Source organism: Opisthorchis viverrini, assembly GCF_000715545.1.
Source record: "Opisthorchis viverrini unplaced genomic scaffold scaffold3299, whole genome shotgun sequence".
Classification (NCBI taxonomy): domain Eukaryota; kingdom Metazoa; phylum Platyhelminthes; class Trematoda; order Opisthorchiida; family Opisthorchiidae; genus Opisthorchis; species Opisthorchis viverrini.
In genome coordinates, this window is record NW_008752465.1 from 5569 (window position 1) to 19918 (window position 14350).

General features: G+C 44.7%; 1 protein-coding gene across 1 annotated transcript in view; it reads right to left on the reverse strand.

Annotated features, from left to right (window-relative positions):
• Nucleotides 1–4957: 4957 nt before the first annotated feature.
• T265_15729 (hypothetical protein) overlaps nt 4958–14350 on the reverse strand; it is a gene marked incomplete at both ends in the record, with an annotated part of 19874 nt that continues 10481 nt past the window's right edge. Inside the window, one exon of the mRNA XM_009179030.1 lies at nt 4958–5070. Coding sequence (XP_009177294.1) covers nt 4958–5070 — 113 coding nt within the window. The remainder of the gene's footprint in view (nt 5071–14350) is intronic.

Below are 14350 nucleotides of genomic sequence, written 5' to 3' on the forward strand. Positions count from 1 at the left end.
TGTGTTGGTATTTTCATGATTGCAAACGCCATAATCGAGTTTGTTATAGTTTCATAGATGGCACTGTCCATTTCACAAACGGCCTAGGAAGTGCATTTCGAAAGTATGAGGAAACGAACACTTGATCGGGAGGATTACTGCCAGAAGCATCGTTCAGCTCCGAACTAATCGGAGTAGTTTGATATGCTAATGAAAATTTGATGTATTTGAAGATATTACTGCATTCCCCAGCATGGAATGTACTAGATTTAAATTCCGCCTCCCGTCGTATTGCGATATGAAAACGATTCGCCACGTTACATATTTTATTCGTTGCTAAGCCTGTCATAATCCACAATCCATAGAAATTTGTGAACATTAAGATTTCGCTGAGAGTTACGCAAAAATCCAGAATTCTAGTAGGTTGATTTTTTTCTTGAAAGTTTAATGGAACCTTTTCAGATGTGGAGGCACCTTGCTCCTGATGCGCAATTTTTGTAAGGTTCAGTGAGTAGTATGTGTCGGAAATCCGAGGTACTTGTTGCCGAACACACCATCGAAATGTGCCAACTTGGAAGAGGTGGGTTAATTTCATGACTAGAAATCTCAAGTTTACAGAAAATTAAGAGCAGTTCCGCAAGAGTGAATTTAGGCAAATTTTGGGTCAGCTTATATTAGTTTGTTTCTTATGAATGGGCAGTGACATTTGAGTCTCTGGCGTGCCTATTTTCCGATGCTTCCTAAGAACATCTAGTTTGGGCGCTCAGTGTTCCTTATTCCTCATAAACGTGGTGGCCGTGTGCGTCCCTCAGATGGCGATCAAGATTCCATTTCTGGCAGAACGATGCCCCACATCTTTCACATTGTCGACGCGTTCCCTCACTGTGTACCGATCGCCGGAGTCGAAGGAGATTCTTACAACTTGGTAAGCACTTTCCGCATTCATTACATGGATGCCCTGTTGTCCCGGATTCCCGCGCTGAATGTCTTGATGTTCTGAGAGTGCATTTGCCTCATTGGTTGTTGAAGGATTCCCTCATTACTAAACGATGTTTCGGGCAGAATACAGGGGAAATCCGCAGTTCTGGCGTGTCTCTCGTGGTGTATCTTATCCACCGACAGGTTAGGGATGGGTGGCGGTATGGGAAACACATTGGAGGCCCTTCCTTATGTGTTTGTCTTGTCTGGCCGTCCGTTCGATCAGCACCGGAACAGTAACAATCTGCTGCGTTTTCTGACTGCCTGGTGTGTAAACCCGCTGGTTGAAAATAAGAGGTGGACAAAAAATATCAGTTACAGCATTTGTCCGCAACTGGCATGTACTGACTTTGCTAGCAACAGACACGTAGGCAAGGAGTCGACATTGCGATTAGTATGAAAAGGCTGGGAAATTCTCATCGGATATTTGTGACCATGCCCTATAGCGGAAAGCCTGCTAGTACTGTCCAGCTGTTTCATCCTCAAAGGGAATCATGCGCGTTGTGCACCTGCGAAAAGAGTAGAAGTCAGAATCACTCCATTCATCTTTCGAAAACTAAATGGCTAGATCACGGGTAGATGATCAGCTGTTTGGTTAACCCTCAAATACACGACATATCATGAAAACATTTATTCACTTACGGCATGCACGTGACGCGGACTGATCCGGATTTGTAAATTTGAAATTGTTGCATCTTATTGTGGTCCACTGAATATGGCCCGTGTGGGGAAGGAAGTCATTTACGCGATTTACAATTTTGAACTCAAGAGGCGTACCCAGAACCACCGCTTTCTCGGCTTAAGAAACCTGGAACTCTCTCAACTCTGGTGATGCCTTATGTGCCATGGAGATATTTTCACAGCCGAACGAATATTTCTTGATATATATATTATCAGGTGGTCGGGAGATCGAATATTCCTGGAAAGCCTGAGTTGTGCACGAGTCGGAGGACCCAGGATGCGTGTAACGGAACTACCATGTCTCTCGTTACTTCGTACACACTGATGTCACATAGAGGATGAATTAGCCTTCGTCCACGTAGTCAGCTTAGCCTGCTCAACATAACAGTCATTTCTCACAGCATATAGGGAAAGGGATGAGCGCAGGCAAAATTGCAAAACCTCATGATTCAGGATTTTGAGTCGTGCTTTAGAATAGGTTCCGAGCAAGTCCATTACAATCACGTTGTGTTCAGTAGTATCTGTGCAATGAAGAGTGTGAAACGCGCGCAGACAGTTATCCAATTGGTTACCTGAAGCCAGCTAGTTGACTTGGGGATCAAGTTCATTATGATTTTCCAAAGCTCCGTTTTACCCGAATGCCTGGATAATGAGTGTGGTGATCTCTATTGGCAAGCATACATTTGGAACGACAATTCGTGAACGTCAAAGCCGTAAAGAGGCACCATGCTTTAGTGGGGTGCAAATATGGTTTGGTAGTCTTTCAGAAAAGAATAGTGATTACATAAGGGAGCATATTCCGAGAACAGGCTGTTCAAATCCACAACTGGAACAGACAGAATAGGTTGCGTGGAATGTAGCAGAAACGGTGATTCATTACGCTGGATGCTTTTGCTCCCAAAACCTGGCACTCCAGTGGAAATACTGGTCAGGATAGACTGTATTAGCAGCGTGATATTGTTCGGTCGATAAAATTCTTCGGGCGTGAAGGTATGAATGTTCCGTGATGCTGTGACTTAGTCCCTGGGGTCACATTGAGGATTTCAGATTTAGGAAAATAATGTATTGTTACGTTTTATAGTCATTCACAGGAAACGTTTTCTTCTGATTTCAGGCGACGAAACTCGGTTGGGTAGTAGGCAACGTCTATAGGGAAAATATTAATTTCCATCGGGCTTTATATTTAATCTGATCTCAGGTAGAAAAATTCCCTATATCGAACTAGAACAAAACGGCCTGTACTTGGAACCTTTCAAGATTCGACATTTGGATCCCACCATGTCATACACTGCATCTCCGAATTTAGGCCAAGCGAAATGCCTGTCAGTGAATTCGGCGGGTAGAACGCCTGTCTTGAACACTACCGTCTCAGGCACTACACGCAAAAACTGCAAATCCGTCCGTTGCAGGATCGTTCACTACCACGTTGGGGACATTCTCGTGGTTGATATTGTGCACAAAGTTGAATTTCTACATGTGAAGAAGCAAATAACACGAACAGGCAGTTTTTTTCGGTCAGTGTGAGCTAGCTTGGGCACAGTACCTTGCGTTTGACGAAAGAGGGCGTATTTCATATTAGCCGACCACTAAATGTCAGCCACAATTATGGAACATCATGTATTTTCAAAACAACGCACGACCCGGGAATGGCCGTCAAGTTGGCGCTACAAACCGTAACGCGATTTGTTGCAAACCAAGGAAATCACAGACATTCTAGTACGGTTTGTCATGGAGGTTTTGTGGTAGAGTCAGTGAAACTCACGATGATTTTGGGCCGTCCCAAAATTCACTACACAGCGTCAAAAGTAGGTTGAAGATACCCATCAGAAGACATACTCACTATGCGTCTAGTTCGACCAGCCGTGGCTACCTGTTATATATGTGTGTTTCTAATGATCTTGTGGTGTGTGGCCGTGCAATCTGATTTTGTTGATCACGTTTGTTAATACCGTAGTCTCTGGATGAATGAAATTCTAATCGTCTCATTATCTGATCAGATTTACAGACTACTGCGTGTTTGATTTCGAGTTATCAGTTTGACGCTGGTGGGACAAATAAGTTACAGTTAACTAATTACGTTCTCGGATCCGCGTAACTTTCCCGAAGGCGATGCACATTCTTCAGGCGGCTAATGAAAAGAAGTCTGTGTTTTGAAACCCGCATCACATCTCACAGAGAGCTGGCTTGGGTCAAAGTACGGAGCAAGGTAGCAAAAATCCGCTGCCCTACTGGGTTGTTGACACATACGTGGTATGTTCTTTTTTGTCGTCTGAGTTTCGGGCAAAATACCGCAAGTCAAACTGCCTGATGAACCCCCCAGGATTTTTCCGTATTTGGCAGCAGTTATTGCAATATGAAAGACAGGACATAACCGGTTCTCCTCAAATCGCCTTCGGAAATAATGATTAATCTCCTTCTTGTGCCCGCCGAGCTGGAGCGACACCACATTTGGACGCACACTGACCAAAATGTTTTTTTCCGTATTGGCAGCAGTTATTGCAATATGAAAGACAGGACATAACCGGTTCTCCTCAAATCGCCTTCGGAAATAATGATTAATCTCCTTCTTGTGCCCGCCGAGCTGGAGCGACACCACATTTGGACGCACACTGACCAAAATGTTTGCTTTATTAAAGGCGATCTTGATGAATATTCTGGAAATTTCTTATATCTTGGTGATCCTAAAGCACTCGGCTTTATTATTTTCGGGCGTCGGCACGGTAGTTAGACAATGCACTTGGACATGAGGCCGACGGACCGCTTTTGGCCACCTTCGGGTTCACCGTTTCTGCTGCACTCCACGCAACGTGCTCTGTTTTATTCCAGCTGCGGGGTTGAACAGCCTGTTCTCGGAGTATGCTCCGTTGTGTAAGTCACTACATTTTTCGAGAGACAATCGAGCCATACTTGAACTCCAGTAAAACAGCGTTGACGTTTGCGTAATCATCAGTCACGAATTGTCGTCCTAAATATATGCTTGTGTCTTGGAATCACCACAGGCAGAACCCAGGCAATCGGCTAAAACGGCGATTGAGAAAATTATACTGAACTAGGTGGTTAAGCAAAGTAGCCGGTTGTGGAGAGCCATTTGGTAAGTGCGTCGAACTTCAAATGGACAAACAAACGAATTCGAACACAGGCTTCGCACGTCGGCAATGTTAACACATAGCGCGATATTTGATTTGTGCCAACAGACGTTTTTCAGACAAACACGAAATCGTTTATGTCTGTGTGATCGTGTACCTCATTGCAAAAATGTATGTAATAATTAGTGCGGAGATTGCTTCAACTTCAGTAAAATATATTTTATTTAGCTCACCATTTCGGCTACTGAAAAATCGTCAGCAGCATGGTGATTGCTGCAATTGGTATCTCTATTTCGATGACTGCTAAAGGACATGCCGGCATCATGTACGGATGGCTCGAATATTCCTGCAGAGAACAAAAGCTGAAGCATGGTTTGTCTTCAGAAAAAGTCCTCAACCTGCTACCAGAATAGCGTTGGACCCATATTCACAAGCGAAACCAGTGAACGGAGCAGCCGAGCAAACCACAACAGCTTATCCGGTCCCAAGTAAGATAGCTTAATCCCGTCTGCCACACCGAGCTGTTCAACTTAAGTAGAAGACGGAAGTGAGGATGCCAGGGTTTAACTTGTTATTGACAAATTATAAATAAACCAGAGGGTATAAATATTACAGCTGGCAAGTCATGAATCAAGTAGCCAGTGTGGTTGTAGCCACGTCGAGCATATTCCGTAATAGTTGAACGGATGGACTTATATGCCGGTTAATTGCCAGCCATGTTAAGGATGGATGAGCTGATCGCCATCGAACGGAGTGACTTTCAGTGGTAATCACGTGGTTGTTAAACACAGACCATTACTCAAACCGTGGGAATCGCACTGCTCATAATTCCCGATGGGGGTGAATTAGTTGTCAAGTGCTTCCCGAGTTTTCTTCAGCAGTGAAAATGTGCACTTGCAACACAGTGGCTCGATCGAAAATTCCAGGTCCCTTTCCAATAATGGGATGCTATTTGCACTTTTGCATTTAAGGACAGTATAAGACAGCTAAACAAATTTAGTGAACCTGACATTGAGTTCTTCGCCTCTTTTAATTTTAAACAGCATTCGTAAACGTAGTGCAATCAACAAGGACAACGCAGGGCAAACTTTCCACTCTTATTCAACCCGAAGATCCGAACAAACAAGCAGACCAGCAAGGACCCCACGAGAGCTTATTATGCGGCAAATCATTCCCACCCTTGTAGGAGGTTGCGAGGCACCAAACCGTGCACAATGAAACCGCCGAAATTTATTGTAATATGTGCGAAAGAACTTTCATGTGTGAGAGTAGGCTTGAGCAAACTATTAAGGAAAAAATGCTGGTGGGCATCACATTCTTGTGAGAACATACAGTAAGCGAGTGCGTGAACCAGAGGAAAGCGGCGATTCACGTCCTGAATGACAGAATCGCTTTTCAAGTTTTAAGAATCTGTTCCAGCATAGGCGATCGGTTCACCGAGAGGAAACGCGTCAAGTGTGCAAGGAGTGTGAGGCGCTGTTGTGCCGAAAACGGAGTTTTGATCGGCACATGAGAACCGTGCACGGAAATCAAAGCCATCACATTTGCGAGCAATGTGGGAAATCGTTTTACAGGTTGGTTCTTTTCAAGAAACTTGTTGAAGGTGTGCACGTCATGACAGCAAATGACGCGTGTCCAAGTGACAGAACGCAGAAAAGGTGACCTTCAAATAATTAAATATATACTGGTCACCTGACAAAATTGTCTGCTCAGTTCCATCGAATTTCTCTCATCCTGACCAGAATGCTTTTATTTATTTTGGGTCTGCTCTCATCGGACGAAAGCAACATGTCTGGACGTCTAAAACAAACAGCCGAAATTATGTTTCTAATCCCGTTTGACGTCTCGGGACAGGTTTAATACAATGCGACTTCGGTCATGAAACAAACGCACTTCCTTAGAATTCATACATGCCTTCGAGCTGTATCGTGACTGACACTCAACAACCGACGAAACCAAAAAGTAATTCATCGTTTGATAACAGTTCGAAGATTCGGTTTTGGGCTCGTATCTTTTTAGTCAGTCAAGCTAACAAATATCGTCAAATTGGCGGAAACTTTGGTTGCCCAGTAGCACTATGTAGAATCACCTCAGTTTTCGGATGCCCCCACAAGTGTTCCACATCTGTGATCGCGCTGTATCCAACAGATGGAGATAGCGTCCGTTTGGCTGGGGTCTACCGCAAGCATTCAAATCTTTGCTACAATATTCAGTCAGTGAGAGGCTGATGGCTCCGTAGTTCTACATTTCGTGTTATTCAGATCTGCGTTTTTGAGTTTTACTATCCGGCCTCTTTGGTGCTTTTAGTGTGAAGTCAAGTCCCCTTGAATAACTGACCATTTTCCCAGTATCTCAACGAATCGGGGCCCAGAGCTTGTTCCACCTGTTCACACCGACATTCTCCAATCCCGCCCATTCGAGAGGCCAACATTTGCTAATCCATTGAGCAGCTGAGCTTGGAAACGTTTTCGTGGGACTAAGTGATTCGTGTCACATGTAGCCAAAGCATCCCGGCAGTATTCAACGCCAACACCGTTCACTCTTCGATCGATAGCGGGCCTTGGCGCATGGTACTTTCATTCGCCGTGTTGGATTTAGCGTAGCAAATATTGATTGACCAGGGCATGTCTCGCAACTTTGTGAATTGTGCTATGAACAGTGCGTTAATTTGTTTCTTCCTTGTCGGTATTATGGATAGTGTGCTGTGAAGATATTAGACATTGGTGCATCACATCATCCTACGGCGACTCGGGAGAATGTAGCCAATGTAACCAAGACGAGGTGTATGAACTAAATGATGTAGTCGGTCGCTCTCCGTGTGACTCAGGCTGTGTAATTATTATCAACATATCATGGGCAGGTGAACAGAGCTGAGAAGTGATTTTTGAACTGTGCCAGAATTTCCTAGGGATTATCAATTATTTCTCCTTTGATTTGCCTTTAATCGGCTGAAGCTATTGAACTGTCGTTGCGTGGTTTTCCTTTAGACAGGCGAGTGGCCTGTCTGAGTCGTGACGACAGGGAGCGAAGTTCTATCATTCAAGGTATTTGCTATGTATGGATGAAAGCTTGCTGAATGAGGAACTTTCGAATTTCAGATTCACCGTGTTGTGCTAGGTCTACTCGGCCATTTTGTGCCGGGCTAATCAGGGACGCCTGTGTTCCGAGCTGTGGCGATGAAGCAATAAAAGGAATCTGTTGGTTTCCTTCACCATAAATTGTGCAGACTCATGTGCATGTAGCTTACACGGAATACACTTTTGTCACTTGGCCCGAGGAAACAAAACTCATCAATGTCTGTTTATAGTGCACCTCAAATGATCGACTTAATTTGTCACTCTCTCTCTTTTGAGTTCGTCGTTGTATTCGGTGACGTTGTTTGCAATTTGTTTGCCTCTTAACACAAAAACGGCGACTGAAAACTTAGCAGGCCAAAACAAAGCGCGATCTATTCCTCCAGGTTTTTCGACCATTCCAAATCTAACCTACACAAACCCGCAGATATTTCTGTTGTCCTCGGAATTTCCGATTACACTTTAAGTGATCAACCGCCGAAACCACCAACATCTGTGCAAATTAGGACCAAATTTATCACTGGAAGATATGGGTTCAAGCTTCGATCACTTGGTAGCTCACATTTTGGCTAGCGACACCTGCCGTTACATTTTCACGTTACGGGGGTAGATTTTGAGCACTGAGGCTGCAATTCGACCACAATCGCTAGTTTCCGGTTCACTAGATCCTAACAGTTATTAGCGAATAGATCTCGAATCAGTTGCCTTTAGGAGAGCTTCATTCCCACGGTTTATCATTTTTGATCGTTAACGGGAAAAGAAGTCCGCTCGGTCAGATTGCTAATTCGTTAAAAACAATTTTCGGAAAATCATATTCCTCTTAGCTACCCGAATTCGAAAGTAGTTCGTAGTTTAGAGATGACGATATTAACAATCTTATTTTCTCGTTAATGCCGAGAGTTTCGTTTCCGATGCAAACCAGCACATTGGTGCCCAATGTAGTCCAAACTTCCAGGTTAGTTACTAACCCATTCTGGCCGGTTTCACTCAAATATCGGCACTAATGTCTAGTTTCTTCCCCATCAGTCAATGCAAATAGGGCTAGGAGACAATGCCGCTGTAGTGGCATTTCAGCCGTTTCCCTTGTTTCCCTCGTTCCCAATAATACCGACCGCGCTACAGTCACTCTATGCTAGGATCGCAAAATAAATTTCAATTTAGTTTGTGTTCCATTATGACCGCCTCACTGCGTTTGCTTCATTCCCGGTAGCTGGATGAGCATCACGTTATCCATCAGAAGATTTCTTCCACCACAGTGATATAACGCATCAGATTCGGTGACCAAAGGGAAATCAAACAGGGTTTATATCGCATTGTTAAGGGCTTTAGAAGCATCACCAATAATCCACGACATAGGTGGAACAGTGAATTGCGCGACGACGTGAACAGATGGATTTTAATGCAGTCTGCTGTGAGCGTTGCGTCGAAAATCAATGGACAGATGATCAGTCGACAGAATCATACAGTAATCCAGTTACCGAATGCTTTCTCAACCGATTGGGACAAAAACTTTTGTGCAGTCCTTGCAATCCGTATACGCGTGAGGATTAGAATGGCACAATCTGGGGGACTGTGCACAGATTCGCACAGATATCGTTGCTCGTATCCGCGTGCATGCAGCAGATGGAGACATCACAACTCAAATCTCACTAACATGCACCAATATCAACCGCCCCAGAGTATGTATCCATCGCCTGATTGATGTCAGCTGTTGAAACACGTGATATGCATGTCACGTGCAGGGTATTAAGTGGTCATCAGCCATCTAAAGCTGGAAAATGGGAGAAAACCTTATCGCTTTCTTATTGATTTCGGAACAAAGGAACGGTGGGTTATTTTCAGAAGACGCTCTGTGAAGCGTTCTTTGCATTCTTCTCCATCAATTGCTTCTACAGCTGAACCGGCGCACATTCTGATGTTCCTCGAGTTTCCTAGAGTCATGATGAAGCACTCAGATGTTCAAACAATCATCCTAAAAAGTAAGTACACAATCAACTGGAAACTAAATTTGCTTCCAAAGTAATTTATTTAATCGAACAAACTTCAAAGAGTTTTCAGTACTGATAATAATAAAAGCTGGATATTTCTCCGCGTGGTGAAAGAAACTACCATAATCGGTCACCAGCTGCATAAGCTGGTGGTGAAAACCCGGTGTTGTGTTAAAGTATGGACACGTGCATGCAAGTCAGCAAGATATCTTCTGTGTGAGTGTGACTTAGAGGGGCGTTTGAACAAAAGTGTTTCGTTTCATATTGGCCGGTCTTTGAAGCACTCAGCCAGATTCGCGTGAGGCTCGTTCAGTTCCAGTTGATCGCCCAGCACCTGCGCGAGTTCATCTACCATATAGTAGCGCCCCTTGGATGATGGGGGCCGAAACTTTAGCCAATCACTGTGCGTATTTGTTTCAGGCAGCGGTTGACGGGGCGCCCTGCTAAAAACATAGTGGCTTATTTGGTGATTGTGATTCAAAATATAGGACACTCCCATAAATGATTAAATATATTGACAATGACGCATGCTCGCGGGCATCCGATTGAGCATGTGGCGGTGAACTGAGAAAAATAGCAGTGAATGCAGTCCGTAGTATGATTTGTGCCAACCACATGTAGAAAAAAAACTGAAAAGATGCAAACCCTGTCGGCACATGAACGGATTAGCCAGTGTGCACAGTCTACTTGGCTAAGTTGAAAGGACTCTCTGCAGGATAATTGCTTCCGCCCTCGGTCACGGCATGTTTCATCAAATCGAAAAATTCGCCTGCGACTTCTGCTTTACTCTGTCTATGGACAGCACAGATGACATGCGAATCCAGCTGGTGGCACAACACTGTTACGTCATTCGACCGATTCGTTAATCTTCCAGCGGTAAAAGCAGATGTACCAGCCTAGCCCAAACTCTATCATTCAGCGGGCATTGAAACTCTGCTCCTTGTAGCTGATGAGAAAGGGGCGGAAGGGAATTCTCACGTTCTCTCATCCTTCTACCCAAAATATGGAACACTGAGGTTCAGGCTTAATCTGAATGTACTAGGAATTAGATGATAGAATATCGTCTCTGTTTGAAAGTAACAGAAACTGCTGGTCAATCTTTTACAGCCAAGTGGTTTTACTTCAACAACGAGTTAGGAATTCGGGAGTTAGTTTCACTTTGTAAGTTTGCGCGTTCTGCTCTACTACTATTTCTCAACAAGAATGGAACAGGCGCACAGGCATTCTTGAATTTTTCGGGTGTATTTATTTTACCAACGGGAAGGAATTCCCGTCAACATGTCAAGCTCATATTGTACTATCAATTGCGTAAGGATATGTGAACGTGGACGTGTGAGCCTAGGGTCAGATTGCCCAACGATTTGGTGGACAGATACATCCATCGATGCTTCTATGTCAATCAGATCAAATCTTCACGAAGGTTGTTGGAGATCATTCGATTCGGTGAGTTACACTCGCACTTTTGATCGAATCATTACAACTTTTCAGCTTGTAGTCATTTGGATCAGTGCGGCGTGCACCTGCGTATAAAACTTTTCTTATTCCACTCAAGTCATCGTGCATAAACCTATTCGATGACGCCTTAATGATCATTAGTCAGTAGCATTGACGTTGTGCATATCGGGTGCGTGTGAACGCGCAGTCATTACCTAGCTTTTTGTTGTTGAGGAGAGTAAACACGAGTACTTGTGCTTAGGACCCGTCTTTGGATATTCTGCAGTGTGGATTTCACCCTTCCTACATACGTTGTACGATTGTGAAAGTGGACTATGTGATGGGATTTTGAGTGAGCGTTCACGTTCACGAGCACACTTTCACTAGAAGCAAGTCGAATTTGAGTTTCCCGAAACTATGATATTTGAGAAGTCATTTGAACGCAAGTTCCGGTGATATATTTCTCATGCCGCTTGTTTGATTAAGTTATCTCTCAGGGCCATCAGTGACCCCCGATTTCTATGTATTTACCGAGATACCAATGCAGCGTGAACTTGTGAGAGAACTTCGATACGTTACTTTGTATAGGAAGCTCTCTCAGCGCCCAGGATTATGACGTAATATGTATTTCCATATAGGAAGCGTAATGTCAGTAAGAAAAAGGAAATCACAAACACAACATTGACAAATTAAACATTTTTATTCATCGAGTGCTCTCAGGTCACCAGAATATAAGAAATTTTTAGAGTATTCATCAAGTTCGGGCAATTCAGCGATAAGAGAACTTCTCACCATACTGAGTGGGAGGACCGCCTCTACCAGGGCGATACTTCTGGTCAGTATGCGCCCAAATTTGATGGCGTTCCAGATCGGCGTCTCAGCAGGGATATTCATCATTATCGTCCCGGAAAGTTCATCATGCAGATTGGCTTGTGGGATTTTGTTCGCCAACTCGGACGACAAAAGTACAAATGACGTATATGTCGACAATGCAGTGGGACAGTGGATTATTGTTACCTTGCGGCATACTCTGACCGAAGCCAGCTCTCTGTGAGATGTCATACGGGTTTCAAACACAGCCCACACACAAGTCTGTTCATAAGCCTCCCGAACAGTGTGCACCACCTTCGGAAAAGGTACCCGGATCCCTAACTTATTTGTTCCACTAAATAACTGGGCGGTAAATTAAAAAAAATCACGCAGTGGCCTGTAAAGCTGACCAGATAATGAGACGGTTCGAATTTCATCCAACAGACCCGACACTATTACCAAACGTGATCAACAAACCCAGATTGCACGGCCACACACCACAGGATCATTAGAAGCAAACATATTCAACAGGCAGAAACGGCTGGCCGAAACAGACGCAACGCGAACTTGTCTTCTGATGAGAATCATCAACCTACCTTTGACGATGATATGATAGTGAACTTTGATATGGCCCAAAATCATCGTGAGTGCTACTCTATCTATCAGGTAGTCATACAATATCAAAAGTGCTATTAGAATGTCTGTGGTTTCCCTGGCTTTCAACAAAGTGCGCTGAGTTTTGTAGCGAGTGCGTGCAATTTCAAGTTTGGCTCCTTATTTGCTACTCTGATGCTGGAGTTGTTAGCGGCAACTTGAGGTCCATTCCCGGGTCGCGCGTTAATGTGAAAATATTTGATGTGTCACATTTGTTGCTGGCATTTAGTGATTGGTTATTAGAACTTCGAACCCTTTTTCCTCAAATTTGAGGGAATTTGCCTCAGCTTGAGGATACTGACCGACAACAAAATGACTGTTCGTGTTACTCCTTTCACAAGCAGAATGTTCATTTGCATTCAACTTTAGGTACAAACGTGTTATATCTGCTGATTCGACAATCTGTGGTAGCTGCTGCTCCGTCACGAAGAGACTGGACCTTACGTGGTGTGACGGTTTGTGCAACTCAGTGCTCCATTGAGCTATACTGGAGAGTGTCGTGAGACACTCGCAGTCTCTCATACCAGGTTGGTCATTGGTTAGAGGTCTGACGAACGCAGTCTCCTGGCCCAGGTTGGGGGCTGGAACATGTGGCGACTTCTTCCGTAGAAATGGTTACGCATTTGCATATCCCACCAAACTCCTCTGCCTTGCGGTTAGGCTTTTGAGCCAAAGGCTTTGGTTTAGGACCCCAATCTTCCTTCTTTCTAGATGTGGGCGCCCTGGCAGTATCCCAGCCCACATACGACCATGAATTGCACATACACGAATAAACTCATGCCACATCGGCCGTCGCGTGGTGCCATCAGCCGGGTCGCTGTGCAGGGGTTGGTATTGTGCTAAGTCACCGGGCGGAAGTATCCTTACTTGACTGGATACCTGTTGATAGGCGCCTCTGTGCGGTTCGTCTGGGAAAGTCTGTATAAGAGTCTCACAAGCAACAAGTTGATAGATGTCTTTTTATTATGTCTGCCTATGCCCCGACTGACTGTAGCTCTGACGCCGTCAAAGAGAGGTTTTACGACGCCCTGAATGCCCTGCTGCGGCGGGCTAAATGCTCAGACATTGTGGTGGTTGCCGGAGATATGAGTGGTGCATCTGAGACTCAATTGGGAGGTCGACATGGACTCGGTACGTGCGGACATTGGGGAACGATTGCTTCAGCTGTGTGCTAATCGCAGTCTGTTTTAATGCAGTACGAACTTCCGAAATAGCCGAAGTCGTCTGGCCACTTGGTGTCCTCCAACAACAGGCCGGCCACAAACTCAAATCGGCCACAGTGCCAACAGTTACCGATGGTGCGGATCCACAACTAACTGCCAGTCGTTTTGGAACACATTTGTGTAGTCTGACGACGCGCTCGTCCGGAGTCGCTTCGCTTTACTTTTCCCGAGGCCGCGTAAGGTGCGGACAAATCGCATGGCAGCTGAAAGACTGGCAGAGCCGGATGTCAGACGAACTTATAAGAATCCTCTTCTAGAGTCTCTTCCAAGTGCTCTAGCATCAGATGTGAACTCATACTGGGACGAGATCGCCACCTCTTTGCATAGCGCTGGGAATTTTGCCTGTGGCACAACCCAACCAGGCGCACTCAAGCACTGGATATCAAACCGAACTGTGGCACTACTTAAATCTCGAAGAAATATCCCAGCCGGTCCCGAACATA